Here is a 15240-nt window from a genome sequence, read left to right as displayed (position 1 = left end):
GGGTAAAAACAGTAGTTATGTCATATACACCTTGCAAAACCACCGTTTGACCTAATTTAATGACCAAACACCTTGCAACTGGTCTATCTTGGGTGGTTTTTTCCCACAGCTCTATTAAGGAACACCTAGTACTACATTTAATTTTTGGTTTGTGTAAGTCACAGATTTGGTTCTCCAAGCTGCACTGAAATGGAGTTTAGTATACAGGCTATTTATTAAGGAATGCCCCTAAATCAGCACCTGTGGAAGGAAAGGAACTGGGATGGAGCAGAGGGAGGGGAGAAGCAGTGCAGGGCCAAAGAGCCCCAGTCAGCTCAGAGGGAAGGGAGCTAACAGGCCCCTCCAGAGTTGTGCTGAATGGCAGGAGGCGTGGCTCTGAGCAAGGCTACCTTTTAGCTGTTAAAGTCCCTGCAGAAGCCAAGACAACTGAAGGCTGCTCAGTGAGAAGCATCCAGTGCCTTTCCTCAGAGAATCTACTAATGCATTTCCAGTGCCACCACAATGCATATTTTTCACAATAGGGGTCAACTTCAGAAAAGGATACTTTGGTGAAAGTCACTTAGAATCATCAGAATTGGCATGTATTGAAAATGATGGCACTTCTACTTTCAGTATATTTTTAATAGCTAGAAAATCAGTTTTCCCCCTTCATAAAGCCATTGTCTTGTAGAAGTGGATTCAAATCATGACTTTTTCTCTCAATAGCCAGACCAATCACTCTGTACCTGTCAATGAAAGGTATGGGATGGGGAGGGGGAGTGAGTGACTTTAAAGTAGGGTTCACTGCATTGGACCATATGGTCCACCCAGGGCATGGGTGGGGACCTTCCCTGTGCACAAACTGGCCCCAAGGGGTCGATCCTTTCTTCTTCCAAAAGGTGAGCAACATCCCTAGCTCTTTATTCTGGAAAGTGTTGACGGGTCTCTCCTCACTGATAGCTACAAAATGCATTATCAAAGTTACCAGTTTTGTGTTCATATACTAAAATTAATGGAGAAATAGAATTTGAAAATGCTCATTGGCAGAGGGAAAAAAAAACTGCACCTAGTAAATTCAACTGATGAAACTAGTTGAGAGTTAAAAAATGATTTTATTATTGATTTATACTAAAATCAATAAATTGATTTATTATCCTAAAACCCTTGGGAATTCATATTATTTGAGGGAGTTAGGCCCCAAAGTTAGAATTACTGAGCTTTGGAAACCATTTTTTAATTCCTTCAACCAAAAAAACAAAGGTAAACTTTTTCCAGCCTGATATAAAATCTTGCAATTGGCTGTGGCAAGATTCACCATTTGTAAAGTATAGAATTTTAAAAATATGTTCAATTTCATTTTTTAATTAACATATAATATATTATTTGTTTCAGGGGTAAAGTATAAAATTCTAAGAAAATAAGTATTCAGGGGTGCCTGAGTGGCTCAGTCAAGTGACTGACTCTTGGTTTCAACTCAGCTTATGATCTCAAGGTCCTGGGATCAAGCGCTGTGTCAGGCTACGTGCCTAACACGGAGTCTTCTTGCAACACTCTCTCTCCCTCTCCCTCTGCCCCTCCACCCTGCGCTTGCATACACACACACACACTCTCACTCTCTCTCTCTCTCCCTAAAATGAAGAAAACTTTAAATTAAAAAAAAAATAGAAAAAAGTATTCAATTAATGGCAGCTGTGAAATTTGCTCCAGAAAAAGTCTCATCACAAGGTCATAGTAAATACCAGCAAACAACCGTCTCAACTCAAAGCTTTGTTCTCCAGCCCTCTCCCTGGAGTGAGCCACTGCTCCTCCATCATCGACAGACAGACAGATCCTCCTCCTGTGTTGAAGAATTTGGTAAGGTACCAAATAACACAGCTGCAGAAAAGAAAGAGCTTGTATATAGACTAGAAATAAACCATTTCATTTAGTTGCTTTACACTGTTAAACCAAAAAGGGTATTTACTACGGCATATAAAACACAAACATGTTGTTTGCATTTCCGGTTTTAAGATTTCAACAATGACCCCAAAGATTTATGTGATGTAGCAATTAGCTAACTGGCTAAGAAGCAAGCCTACATCTTACCTTTAAGAACATAGAATTCTAAAAACTTCTTTTGGAAAAATAGCCCTAAATAGAAAGCCAATTGCTCTATAAATTACTTTTGTCCTTTATTTATAGACTCCGAGAAAGACTTGAAATATTTGTTTTAGTTTCCGAGGGCTGCCATAACAAAGTATCACAAACCAGATGGCTTCAAACAACAGAAATGTATTCTCTCAAGAGTTCTGGAGGGCAGAAATCTAAAATCCTGGTGTCAACAGGACCATCCTCTGAGACTCTGGCTAGAACCCCCTCCTTGCCCCTTTCTGGCTTCTGGTGACGGCTCTCCAGCCCCGGCATTCCTGGCTTCCAGGACTCCAATCTTTGATCTGCTGTCACACGGTGCTCTCCCTCTGTGTCTTTCTGTACATGGCATTTTCCTCTTATAAAGACATTAGATTAGATTGGGGACCCAGCCCAATGACCCCATCTTAACTTCATTTTATGTGCAGGACTCTATTTCCAAATAAGGTCACAAAACAGGTACTGGGGGGGTGGGTAGGACTTCAACATCTTTGAGGAGAGGACACAATTCACCCCATGGCGAAGCTCAGTTAAGCTTTTCATCTATTTTAAAATATATTTTCTAAGAATAACTACATGGAAACATGGTTTCTCAAATGTGGGGATGAACTTATGACAGTCCGAGTGACATCTGCTATAATTTTGTTAAGTACACAGTTCCAAAAGAACTTCAAACTTTAAATATTTCAACTTAATTCAGTTTGGTACAAATAGCAGTGTCCAATTTTAGAGAAATATTAACTTCACACCGTAAGCTTTAATTGTCAATGACACTTTTATTATAGTTAATTTATAATTCCCATTTTTCATGACAGTCAAGCTTCCTCAGAGAAATAAACCAGAATTGTAAGAGCAGGAAACACTGTAAATATTCTTTCTCACATGATATTCAAGGCTAAGTATCTATTCCACCACATTAAAAAAGCTGATGATATACACTTGGGCAGTTTCCAAGAAACACTGGTCAATCCATTATTAAATCTCAGTGCAGCAGTTAACACCTGGGCACCTCCTCGTGCCGTGAGGATCGCTTTAGGTGCTGAAAGACAATCCGGCTAACTCAATAAACTTTAAAAATACATATTTAATATTTATAATATTATTCATGGAGTTCTTGGCAGAGTTAAGTATTTTGAGGTTTCTATTGCTGAGAAATTTGAGGTTCGTGTTGTCTCTTTTTCAGTCCCAAAAGCTCCGTTTTGAGTTCTCCAGGCCTTGGTGGAATTTCAGGTATTGTCTATCAAAAAAGAAAAGAAAACAAAAAGGATAGATGCCAGGGCTGCCTTAGACTGTAATTCAGTGTGACCTGAAAGAAAGTAAAAAGGAAAAAAAAGGGGCACAAAAGTTCTTGTGCACTCAATGATGAATCCTTATTAGGAGAGCCTGCGGCCCACGTCAGTCCGTTTCTAACCCGATACTTACAGGACTCTACTGCCCAGGCTGTGTCTCCAGTATTGCGGGACTCACAAAGGGAGCGTTTAGATCAGTATTAACTGACAGATCACAAATCTTCTTTTTTCTAAAGATTTTTTTTTAATTTATTTGACAGACAGAGATCACAAGTAGGCAGAGAGGCAGGCAGAGAGGAGGAAGCAGGCTTCCGGCTGAGCAGAGAGCCCGATGTGAGGCTCGATCCCAGGACCCTGGGATCACAACCTGAGCCGAAGGCAGAGGCTTTAACGCACTAAGCCACCCAGGCGCCCAGATCACAAATCTTAATAAAGCTTTCCACAATCTGAAATTCATTCCTGCACTGTTTACTGAGTCTCTACCATGTGCCCGGCACAGAAAACAAGTATTAGGAATCAATTCGTTCTGAACCGATTTCAAATCAATTTGTTACTGTTCAAAAACAATAACAGTCTAGGGCGCCTGGGTGGCTCTGTGGGTTAAACATCTGCCTTTGGCTCAGGTCATGATCCTGCGGACCTGGGATAGAGCTCTGCTATTATTCTTACGATGGAAGATTATTCTGTCCTAAAAGGAAATGAAGTACAGATATATTTGGCAATATGGGGCAAACCTAGAAAGCATGCAAAGGGAAAGAAACTGAGTCACAAAAGACCACATGTTATATGATTCCATTTAAATGAACCTGTGTACAAGAAGAAGGTGTGGACCTATGTTTTCATTTCTTTTGGGTATAAACCAAGATGTAGAATCACTAAGTCCTATGACTCTATGTTGAACTGTTTGAGGAACGGCCAGACTGTTTCCCAAAGCAGCTGTACCATTTTCCATTCCTAGCAGCCCGGTATGAAGGTTCCAATTTCTCTGCATCCTCACTGACACCTGTCATGAGCTGTTTGGGTTTTCTTTAATTATAGCCATCGCAGTGGTGATGAAATGGTATCTTATTGTGGTTTTGATTTGCATATCTCTGATGCGTAATGATGCTGAGCATTTTCTCATGTGCGTATTGTCTGAAAAGGTGACTTCTAACAAAGATCTACATCAAGGAGGATCAGAAAACCAGCCATGCGGCTAATCTAGGAGTGTTTCAGGCAGAAGGAACACAAATGCAGAGGACTTCAGGCAGAAATGTGCCCTCATGTGCACGGAAAAGCAAGGTGGTCAGCAGCGCTGGTATAAAGTATTCAGTGAGAGGTCAGGAAGGGATGACGACAGAGGAAAAACGGGTGTAGAGATGCCCAGTCCCTGGAGAGTTCTGAGCAGAATGACATGATCTGACTCAAGCGTAAAAAGAAGGGAGTGGGGGCACCTGGGTGGCTCAGTGGGTTGAAGCCTCTGCCTTCAGCTTAGGTCGTGATCCTGGGGTCCTGGGATTGGGCCCCGCATCAGGCTCTCTGCTTAGCAGGGAGCCTGCTTCTTCCTCTCTCTCTCTCTGCCTGCCTCTCTGCCTACTTGTGATCTCTGTCTGTCAAATAAATAATTAAAAAAAAAAAAAAGAAGAAGAAGACGGTGGCTTTGTTGAGAAAAGACTGCAGGGGAGCAAGGCAGGAAGGTAGAAACAGATCAGGGAGCCATCACAGAAACTGAGGTGAGAGGTGGCTGACCGTGGCTTGAACTGAGTAGTAGTAGCAGCGAACGTGGTGAAAAGCAGTGAGATTCCAGATGTAGTTTTCAGATCAAGCCAGTGGGATCTGCTATTATGTGTAGTAGGAGAGAGGCGTTAAAGAGGACTCCTGGGCTTTGGCCTGAACAACAAGCATGATGGAGTCACCATCCACAGGGACAGGCAAGGCTTCAAGATGAGCAGGTCTGCTGGAGAAAAGACCAGCAGCTCAGTTTGCAACATGCTCGCTGCACATGCAAGTGGAAATGTTTGTCATGATTCAGAGACATAGCTACTTTTTTTTTTTTTTAAAGATTTTATTTATTTATTTGTCAGAGAAAGAGCACAAACAAGAGGAGTGGCAGGCAGGGAAGAAGCGGGTTCTCCGCTGAGCAGGGAGCTCGATGGGGCTCGATCCCAGGATCCTGGGATCCTGATCTGAGCCAAAGGCAGATGCTTAATGACTGAGCCACCCAGGCACCCCTAGAGGCATATCTATTTCTACCAGCTATCAGCTTACACGGTGAGGTCCTGAGGAAAGGGACCGCACCGTAATTTCCTCCTTATTTCTTACAACCCTACAGGATGCCCCTCATTATAAAAGGCAGGCAAAAAGACTGTGCTGAATGAATAAATCAACAGACTGTGCTCAGGACCCTTATAAGCTCATAAAATTGGAGAAATAAAATCTTTGCTCAGATTATTTTACATAAAACTGCAAGATTAGGGGCGCCTAGGTGGCTCAGCTGGTTAAGCATCTGCCTTTGGCTCAGGTCATGATCCCAGGGTCCTGGGCTTGAGTCCTACATCAGGCTCTCTGCTCAGCGGGAAGCCTCCTTCCTCCTCTCTCTCTGCCTGCCTCTCTGCCTACTTGTGATGTCCTATAGCACTTCAATCCCTGAAGTTCAAACACCTTGATCTAGTTCATTTTACTCTTTTATCTAACAACTAATTAATCCTAAAGAAATAAAATAGTTTAGGGGTGCCTGGATGGCTCAGTGGGTTAAGCCGCTGTCTTCGGCTCAGGTCATGATCTCAGGGTCCTGGGATCGAGTCCTGCATCGGGCTCTCTGCTCAGCAGGGAGCCTGCTTCCCTCTCTCTGCCTGCCTCTCCGTGTACTTGTGATTTCTCTCTGTCAAATAAATAAATAAATAAATCTTTAAAAAAAAAAAAAAAGAAATAAAATAGTTTAGGAAAGAAAGTGGGGCTTGAGGTCAGGATCACAGGAGAGGTAGGGAGTTAAGGGATGTGCTTCACAGCACAATTCTCATTTTGAAGTGGAAATGACCTTCTAAAAAATCAGTGATGGGGGGACACCTGAGGGGCTCAGTTGGTTAAGCAGCCGCCTTCAGCTCAGGTCATGATTCCAGGGTTCTGGGATGGAATACCCTATCGGGTCCTTGCTCAGCAGGGAGTCTGTCTCTCCCTCTGTCTGTCTCTCTCTCTCTTTGACAAATAAAATCGTTTTTAAAAATCGGTGATGGGAACTAGAGCAAAAGCCAGAGTACCCTATCTGACAATTTCCTACCTTAAAACTAGTGCTAGGATTTTGACATTCCCATCCCTTTAGTATAAGAATGAATGTAGCTTGCTTCACCTTCATTAAACTGTGTAAACTAATTAATGTAGAAGGGATGCTTTTCTCCCCAGGGTCACAAAAGGAAATTATATGAAGTCACAAAGCCCTATAAAATACAGTATACACCTGAAATTAATATGACCCTGTACGTTTACTAACTGGAATTAAAATTAAAAACTTTAAAAAATAATAAAAACATAAAATACAACAGCATGATTCAAATTTCTATAAAGTATATACAACTGCCCACTTACACACAGAGAGGCACACACTTGGAGAAATCTGAATTGCCAATACAGTACAAAGCTAAAATGACAATTCAATTTTTCTTTTTAAGGATTTTTTTATCTATTTGAGAGAGAAGAATGAGTGAGAGAGAGAGAGCACGAGCACACAGAGGAAGAGAAAGGGAGAATCAGCCTCCCCGCTGAGCAGGAAGCCCAATTCAGGGCTTGATCCCAGGACCCCAGGATCGTGACCTGAGCCACAGAAAGCAGTTCAACCAACTGAGCCACACAGGTACCCTGACAAGTCTACTTTTATTAAAAGACATGAGTAAGGGACAGGCAGGGTTCGACAGGGAGAGATCGATAGGGGGCTATGTGATCGGGCTCACAAAAATCCCCAAAACGTGGAGATGGAAGGAAACCAGAGATAAAGGACACTCCAGACCACCCGAGGTGGGGAGTCGTTTCATGACAGTCTCCTGTGGTCAACAGAAAAAAACAGACCCTTAGGTAAGCCATTAAAGATTCTATCACTAGTTCTTAATCAGTAGTGCTGCCTGTAGAGAAGGCAAAAAGATTTAAGCTCCCTGCTTAGCCTTCAAGAAAAAAAGCAACCCTAAAAGCCCTCAGTGCCAACCTTATCGGGACCCCTCTCTCACTCCTGAGAGTTTTTTCTGTACTCTTGCTTAATAAAAACTCTATCACTTTACTCACTCTTTGTCCGTGAGATTCATTCTTGGACTCCATGAGACAAGAACCTAGCTCTCCTGCTTCAGAAAAACAGCACTTTCATTTACTAAATACATTAAATATATAATCAATTTTTAAGACTAGTAAGTTTACTGACTCAAAGGTTAGCAATATCAACAGAGGTTCTAAATAGCAATTTGTGTATATATGGGTATGTCGGGAGACAACCAAAAATGAACACTTTAAAATGAGTCCTGGGACACCTGGGCGGCTCAATAAGTTAAGTGTCTGCTTTCAGCTCAGGTCATGATCCCAGGGTCCTGGGATGGAGTCCTGAGTGCTGTGTCGGGCTCCCTGCTTCTCACTCTGCCTGCCACTCCCCCTGCCTGTGCTGTCTCTCTCTCTAACAAATAAATAAATAAAATCTTAAAAATAAAATAAAATGAATCCTAAGGATGTGGTAAACAAAGACCAAAAAAAAAATTAAATTTTCTTATTACCTATGGCCCACTGACAAGTCCTTGAAACAGGCAGTGTGACATTCCTCTAGGGATTCACCTGCTTTGATGTTACTACTTTGCTAAGGGCAAAAGGCAACCTTAGCCCTACCCCCAAGATCCTGTCAGTCTATTTTAACATATAAAAATTCAAACTTCCTTTATCCAAGATACATGTTAGCAATCATCCCCCAAGCATACGACCCACTGATATATAAACAAGGAGTCTCGTGACCGAGTTTTTACTAAGTAATAAATGACCTTTCCCTGACAATACCTGGCCCCATGAGGATCCTGGAAACTTGGTTTCCAAAATACCTGAGAGGCCTACGGTATCCCTAACCGCCTCCCACCTTGAAAGTACATAATAGACCACTCCTCATGACCCAGTGCAGCTCTTCCTGCCCTGTCTTCGTGCTTTAATAAAACCACCTTTTTGCACCAAAGACATCTCAAGAATTCTTTCTTGGCCATCGGCTTCAAACCCTATCGTCTTTCCTACATCACTGAGACTGCATTTTTTAAGTAGACCTTCAATATTAAGTAGATTATAAATTAAGGAAAAGAGGACCAGTAAAAGTAATGCAAAAGTAAACGGAGATGCGGGGTGCCTGTGGGTGAAGCCTCTGCTTTTGGCTCAGGTCATGATCTCAGGGTCCTGCGATGGAGCCCCGCATCGGGCTTTCTGCTCAGGGAGAAGCCTGCGTCCCCCTCTCTCTTTGCCTGCCTCTCTGCCTACTTGTGATCTCTCTCTGTGTTAAATAAATAAATAAAGTCTTTAAAAAAAGGGAAAAAAGTAAATGGAGATGCAAACGGAAGCGCAAGCAAAAGCACACTTTGTATTCCAGGACAGAACATCTGCCTTGATTCCCTGCCTCCATTCTAATCCTGAGCAGCTTAGCTGGTCAACTAGAAAAGGCATCCTTAACGCTGCTCCCTTAAGACAGCACTGAGCTTTCACTCTAGGCAGCTGTCATGGTCGAGTCTGGACTCCACCCAGACCTTCTAGCTGTAAAGACTGAAAGACGCCAACAAAGGCCAGCAGTTGTTACAATAGTGACAGTCATTGCTAGAACAAGACCAAGAGACACAGCGAAAGAACATAAATTCCTTAAATGTTAATAAACCATCCAGCATCCTACATGTAGCCAGCCAGCCCTGGCCTTCAGAGCCCTACAGAGGTACCCCACTGCTGATATCTGTGCCCGATCAAGACCAAGCCTCTTGCCAAGGTCAAAGAAGCTGCTGGTAACAACCTTGCGTGTTCCTATTTATAATGAGATGGGTGAATCAAAGGTCAATTTCCCAGGGGCAAATCACAGGTATTTCTTCCTTTGTAATGCCCGCTTGATGTCTATTCCTCAGGAGCTAGTGACTCAACTGCATTTCTGTGGAAGGTCCTTACCCATTTTTGTCTCCACTAAGTAACCCTGACACATCCCTATAACTCAAAAGAGAAGCAGTCCCTGCTGGTAAGAGCTACTTCAGCATTGTTTGTACAAAAACAATTATTTGTTTGGTATTTAGATACCACCAAAATGTCCATAGGAGATTAAATAATATACGGAACATCCATATTATAAAACGCTATTCAATGATCAGAAAGAAAAAAGGCTGTTGATATAAACATGTGTCTGTTCATATAGATAATAACCAAAAGAAACAGGTTACAGAGAAATGTGTATATGAATTCCTATTTCCATGGGGGGAAACACCCTGTCCACTGTGCGTGTGTGTGTTTGTGTGCACGCAGGCGCATGTGTATCTCAACAATAGTAAAAGTCTGCAAGTACACGCCAACCAAAAAATGGTAGCTACTTGAGGGTAGCAGACTAGAGAAAGTTGGGTGGGAGGAGCCCTAGATTTTCACATTCCACTCTACATGCCTGAATTCAATCTGAATGTTTTACAAAGGTGCGGTACTACCTCATTAACAGGATCAATAATAATAATAATAATAATAATAATAATAATAAAAGAAACACTGAACAGAAAGCTTGGGCTTCAAATCCCCAAGAAGCTATGAGACCCTGGGAAATCACCCTGTCTTCTGAATCTCAGTTGCCCTGTCTGAAAACAAGAATAAACACCCCCATAATTTAGCTGACAGTTAGCTGAAATTAGAAAGACCAATGGATGGTTGTCTGTGTCACCCCTCCAGAGTCCAGGCAGGGATGACTGTTTCCACACTGTGCTCCAACCACTCTACTCACGCCTGTAGCAGAGCACCCAGCAACGTGCGTGTAACGATTTCCACTGCACTTCCTTGCCTTCAGCTCTGCAAGACCGAAACTCCTCAAAAGCACCTCTAATTCCCAGTTCTAATTCAATGAATGCTTAAAATGCTAAAAGTTCATTTACATTTCTCTGTCCTTGAACTGCCGTATTTCCTCGTCCTTCATTCATCAAATATTTATCAAGCATTTACTATATTCTAAGCTCTTTTCTAGGCTACTGAGATCAAGGGTGAACCAGGAAGGCCCAGTCCCTTCACGGAGATTACATGCTGGTGGAGGAAACAAAGAACATGTAAACAGACAAAAGGAATAAAATACTTGCAAACTGTGACAAGTCCTCTAGGCAAACAAAGGACTGGGACAGAGTAACAGGAGGAGGAATCCTTTAGGAGCTGTCCAAAGCACTCTCACTGCTGGAGGAGGTATTTGAGCAGACTGACGCTTTCAAGTAGAAACCCAACCCAAGATCTGGGAGAAAAACATTCCAAGATGAGAAAAGTTAAGGCAATGAGATGGGGGCAGGCCTTAAGAGTGTGGGAAACAGCAAGGAAACCGGGTGGCTGCAACAGTGGGAACAAGGGGTAAATGGTAGGAGATCAAGGCCGGTGGCAGCCAAGTGACTGTGTAAGACCCGTGAAAGAACAGGCCGGGCGCTGCTCTAACGGCAATGCAATGCCGCCATCAGGCTCTACGCTCAGGGCAGATGGTCCTTCTAATTCCGTTTTAAGATCGCTTCCGCCGCTGGGAGGAGAACGGAGCGGTCCAGGGGCCAGGAAGCAGGACCCTCCGGCACTCACCAGGTCCGGCCGGTAGTACCTGTGCACCACTTCGGCGCCGGCGCACATGCTCAGGAGGCTGGCCGCGAACATTTTCAGGTAGGTGGCCCAGGACACTCCCGCGGGCATGCTTAGGGGGTGCTGCACGGGGAGGAAAGGCGCGCAGTGTTACCGGGCTCCCAGGTCAGGACGAAACCGTGCCGGGAAACAGGGCACACGGCAGGGGCGGGACGGGGTCAGGACCCCCAGGTCGTCTCCCACCCCGCGCCCCGTGGGCTCACTTGGGACGCGAGAGCGCCGAGAGGCCGAGAGGCCGAGCGCCCGCGCGCAGCCTTCAGCCTTCCCCGGGCTCAATGTGGGGGCTGGGCCCGCGCAACTTAAGAGCAGCTCCTGCGCCGCAAGCGGAAGGCGCATACCCTGTGGCTTCCCCGCGCCCTTTCAGACTCTAGCGGAACAAATGCACACCGCACTCCCCACCGGCCCTACAGGTGCGCCCCGAGACCCCGTACCGCAGAACGCACTGGCGTAGGGCAGCGGGTCAAAGGGCGAGCGGAAGTGCGCCCCCGGGTCGCAGCAGACAACCTGCCGGCGGAACCGAAAGTACAGGGCCTGGGGGCCGCGCGGGGCCGGAAAGCCGGGGCTGTGCCGCCGCCCGCTCGGGCACGTGATCCCGGCCTTCTTGGGAAGCGCGGCCCGCTCTTTTTTTTTTTTTTCCCTTCTCGTCCCCGCCCCCCACCCGCCTCCCCCAGTTCCCAGCGCTTTCCCAGCCTCAGGCGCTCGGTGCGCCCTTTACCGTCCCTGTAGGCCTTCCTTGGCAGATGTCGAGTCTCGCAGCTGGCAGGACTCTTGCCTCGTGCGTCCTTTCACACGCCCAAGGAAACTGCTGGCGTTTGCCACCTTTTAGGAGCGGGAGGAGACTGCACTCCGACTAGTGCTTCCCGGGAGTGCAGTTCGAGCGCTGTCCGTTCTCCTGCCGCCGCGGTTTTGGGGCCCGGGAACAGAGCCACACTCAGCCGGCTGTTCCTGCTGGTGCCGCTGGAATAAAAGAAAACGAAGTCGACCTTGTTTAATCTATGCGTGTATGGATGGTGCTGTGACTATGGATTTTTTGTTGAGAAAAAGCTAACTCAGGACTAAATTATGAAGGATTCGTGCTGTATGTATGACATGAATCATGCTACACTCACCTTTTAAACACTTTTATGGAGGTGTAGTTGACATCAACGACATATTTAAAATATATATATTGATGAGGTTTGACATGTGTACACCTGTGTAACCCTTACTACAAGCAAAATAATTAACATCTCTGTCATACCCGAAGTTTCTCTGTGCCGCTTTCTACTTCCTCCCATGTTGTCTCCTCTGGATCTGCTGTCACGATAGATAAATTTGCATCTTCTAGAATGTTATGTAAATGGAATTATACCATACACTATGTAGCATCTTGGTCCGGCTTATGTCATGCAACACAATTATTTTGAGATTCATCCACATCGCTGCACGCATTCACTTTTTACTGCACTCACTTTTTACTGCGGAGTATAATTGTAACACAATGGATGTATCCATTCACCTTTGGTGGATATTTTGGTTGTTTCCAGTTTGGGACTTAAAGGAATAAAGCTGTTATAAACAGTGAAACGTACCAAAAGGACTCCCATACGAGCCTGTAAACATATGCTTCCGTTTCTATTGAATACTTTCCTAGAAGTTGAACGGCTGCAGCATGTAGTAGATGGGTGTATAATTTAAGAAACTGCCAAGATATTTCCCAATGTAGGTATACAGTTCAAATTTCCAGCAGCAGTTTTGAGACTTCCAGTTCCTCTCCATCCTCTTCCTATACCTAGTCTGGTTAGTCTTTCTCATATTAGGCACTCTGGTAGGTTGGTAATAGTGTCTCATGACTAATGATGTTGAGAATACTGTTATAGGCTCGTATTTTCTTTGGTGAAGTATCTGTTCAATCTTTCATCCATTTTTTAATTGGTTTTTATTATTTTAATCATCTATATATTATGGATCTTTTATCAGATAGATTATGATCTGCAAATATTTTCTCCCAGTGTATAGCTTGTCTTTAATTTTTAATGATCTTTTGAAAAGCAGAACCCTCTAATTTTAACAAAGTCCAATTTTTAATTTCCTCTTTTATGGATTCTTTTGGTGTGCACCAGGTCACACCCCCACGAAACTGGCCCTGCCTGCCAGCCCCACATCAGGCTCCACACTAAGGGGAGTCTGCTTGAGATTCTCTCCCCCTCTCTCTGTCCTTCCCCCACACTCCCCCTCCCCACACTCATGCACATGCTCTCTCTCTCAAATCAATAAATAAAACATTACAGGAAACTTTTCTGGACTATGGTCCTGAGTGGTTGGAAAAAACAGAGAAACAGAGCTAGAGAATGGGCTGTGTTCGCTCATTCAACAAATATTCAGCGGACACCCACCATGAGTCAGGTTCTGAACAGTACCTACTAATGGACAGAGCATCCATAAAAGTTCTGAAAAGTTGAAAAATATTGGAAGTTTCATTTCAGCAATGGATATAAGACAAATTAGTCATTCTGGATTTACTCACAGAAGCCCTTTCCTGGATCCCAGAATGAAGACACATGAAGCACGGAGCGATAGTTGTTCCCAGTCCGTTACATTAGTGAGAAATAAATCTTGGTTGCTGTAAACCACTGAGATTGAAAGAGCCCTTCAACTACCTCCGTTCTGACCACAGTCTGTATTTTCTAAATGACTAAAATTTTCTTTCCAGTTTATCTCTTAACTCAGCTAAAGACTCAGCAGGTAATGCATCCCATGTTGGGAACCGGAAGTACCCCTCAAGCAATAGGGCAAGCAACACCTAGCAGGACTGACCTAGGGACAACGATCAACCAGACCTCTATGGCCCACCTACACCTACCCACAGACCTTTGTTCCACATTCTCCCTATATAAACCTAGAAGTATTTTCCGCGGTTTGGATACAGTCATTGGGACTTAGTCTGTCTTCCCAGTGTTGACTTCACTGAAATAAATTGTTTCACCACCATTTCTCTCTCTGCCTTTGGATTTTGTCAGTGGTATGTGACCAAATCTGGTCCCTCTGGGACTCCCGGAGCCAGGTGCTCTTGCACCTACCGCCCCAGTAACAAGATTTTGTAGTCATTTGTTATTGCAGCCTAACTGGGAAAAATTAATACAGCAGCCATGTTTTTCATCATGCAAAACAGGAAAACAGAAAAGCCTATCTCCATTAAGAGTTTATTTATTTACTTGCTTACTTATTTGAGAGAGAACATGAGCAGGGGCGGGAGTAGGGGGAGAAGCGGACTGCCCTCTGAGCAGGGAGGGGAGCCAGGGAGCCAGACCCAGGGCTCCATCCCAGGACCCTGGGATCATGACCCCAACATCAGGCAGACACTTAACTGACTGAGCCACCCGGGCGCCCCCCCGGAAGGGTGAGCTAATAAAGTCCTTGTCAAACAGCAGTGACAACTTGAACACTAATGAAACAAAAACTAGCTCTAAGAGCCATTGAGACATAAAACACAGTGGCTAGTCTGTAAGATAATAAGGGAGCCATGGTGCTTAAATGGCATCTATCATACACCTGAAAAATTATTTTCATATACACAAATTAAAGCAGACAGTGGTTCATGTAACGCTTTACATTTTACAAAGCAGTTTTACAGTCACCCTCATTTTACGGAGGAGGACACTGAGGCCCAAGAAGGCACCGTGACGTCAACTCCCAAGTTTTCTGACTGCGATGTCTCTTATTCGCCCAAACTCACTTTTTTGATCATCGATACCTGATAATCAACGCAAAATACTTTTTCATCGGGAAAAAACTGACGTGGACTGGTCTGGATAAGGCTGATACGCATAACCGTCCCACCCACACAGCACCCCAAAATGTATCACCCTCTCACCTCCCGATCCTCCCACCACCGAAGAGTCCCCGCGGACAAAAGCTGACGTGAGCAAAGCGCCCCCTCACCCCACCCTTTTTGTCCTCCACCCTTCCCGAAAGGCCAAGCGGCGAGCAGGAGAACCAACGAGAGGGAAGCGAACATGATTGGGCTGTCTGTGTCACGTGACAACCACGGGCT

At 44.4% G+C, this 15240-nt stretch overlaps 1 protein-coding gene across 6 annotated transcripts; it reads right to left on the bottom strand.

Annotated features, from left to right (window-relative positions):
- Positions 1-2862: 2862 nt before the first annotated feature.
- C6H12orf73 (chromosome 6 C12orf73 homolog) lies at positions 2863-15211 on the bottom strand. Of its 6 annotated transcripts, XM_032346557.1 has the most exons (4): positions 15061-15164; positions 12027-12164; positions 11151-11270; positions 2863-3343 (listed from the first exon to the last, which is right to left on the bottom strand). In XM_032346557.1, the coding sequence occupies exons 3-4, from the start codon at positions 11256-11258 to the stop codon at positions 3248-3250; spliced, it is 204 nt and encodes a 67-aa protein (XP_032202448.1). In that variant the 5' UTR covers positions 11259-11270; positions 12027-12164; positions 15061-15164; the 3' UTR covers positions 2863-3247. The 6 variants fall into 6 exon arrangements, with proteins under 6 accessions (XP_032202448.1, XP_032202451.1, XP_032202446.1 ...); XM_032346560.1 differs by lacking the exons at positions 12027-12164; positions 15061-15164 and adding an exon at positions 11639-11782 and having other exon boundaries at positions 11151-11282; XM_032346555.1 differs by lacking the exons at positions 12027-12164; positions 15061-15164 and adding an exon at positions 11639-11724.
- Positions 15212-15240: the final 29 nt, after the last annotated feature.

This window comes from Mustela erminea, chromosome 6 (genome assembly GCF_009829155.1).
Source record: "Mustela erminea isolate mMusErm1 chromosome 6, mMusErm1.Pri, whole genome shotgun sequence".
In the NCBI taxonomy this organism is placed as follows: domain Eukaryota; kingdom Metazoa; phylum Chordata; class Mammalia; order Carnivora; family Mustelidae; genus Mustela; species Mustela erminea.
The sequence above is the reverse complement of the archived record's forward strand: the minus strand, read 5'-3'. Positions and strand labels throughout refer to the sequence as shown.

Bases quoted from the DNA above. Each gene is read 5' to 3' on its own strand.
- C6H12orf73 (XM_032346554.1), bottom strand. From the start codon at position 15,204: ATGTTCGCTTCCCTCTCGTTGGTTCTCCTGCTCGCCGCTTGGCCTTTC. The intron at 12,165-15,060 runs GTGAGAGGGTGA...CTTTTATTCCAG, and splicing joins GGTGGTGGGAGGATCGGGAG to CGGCACCAGCAGGAACAGCC.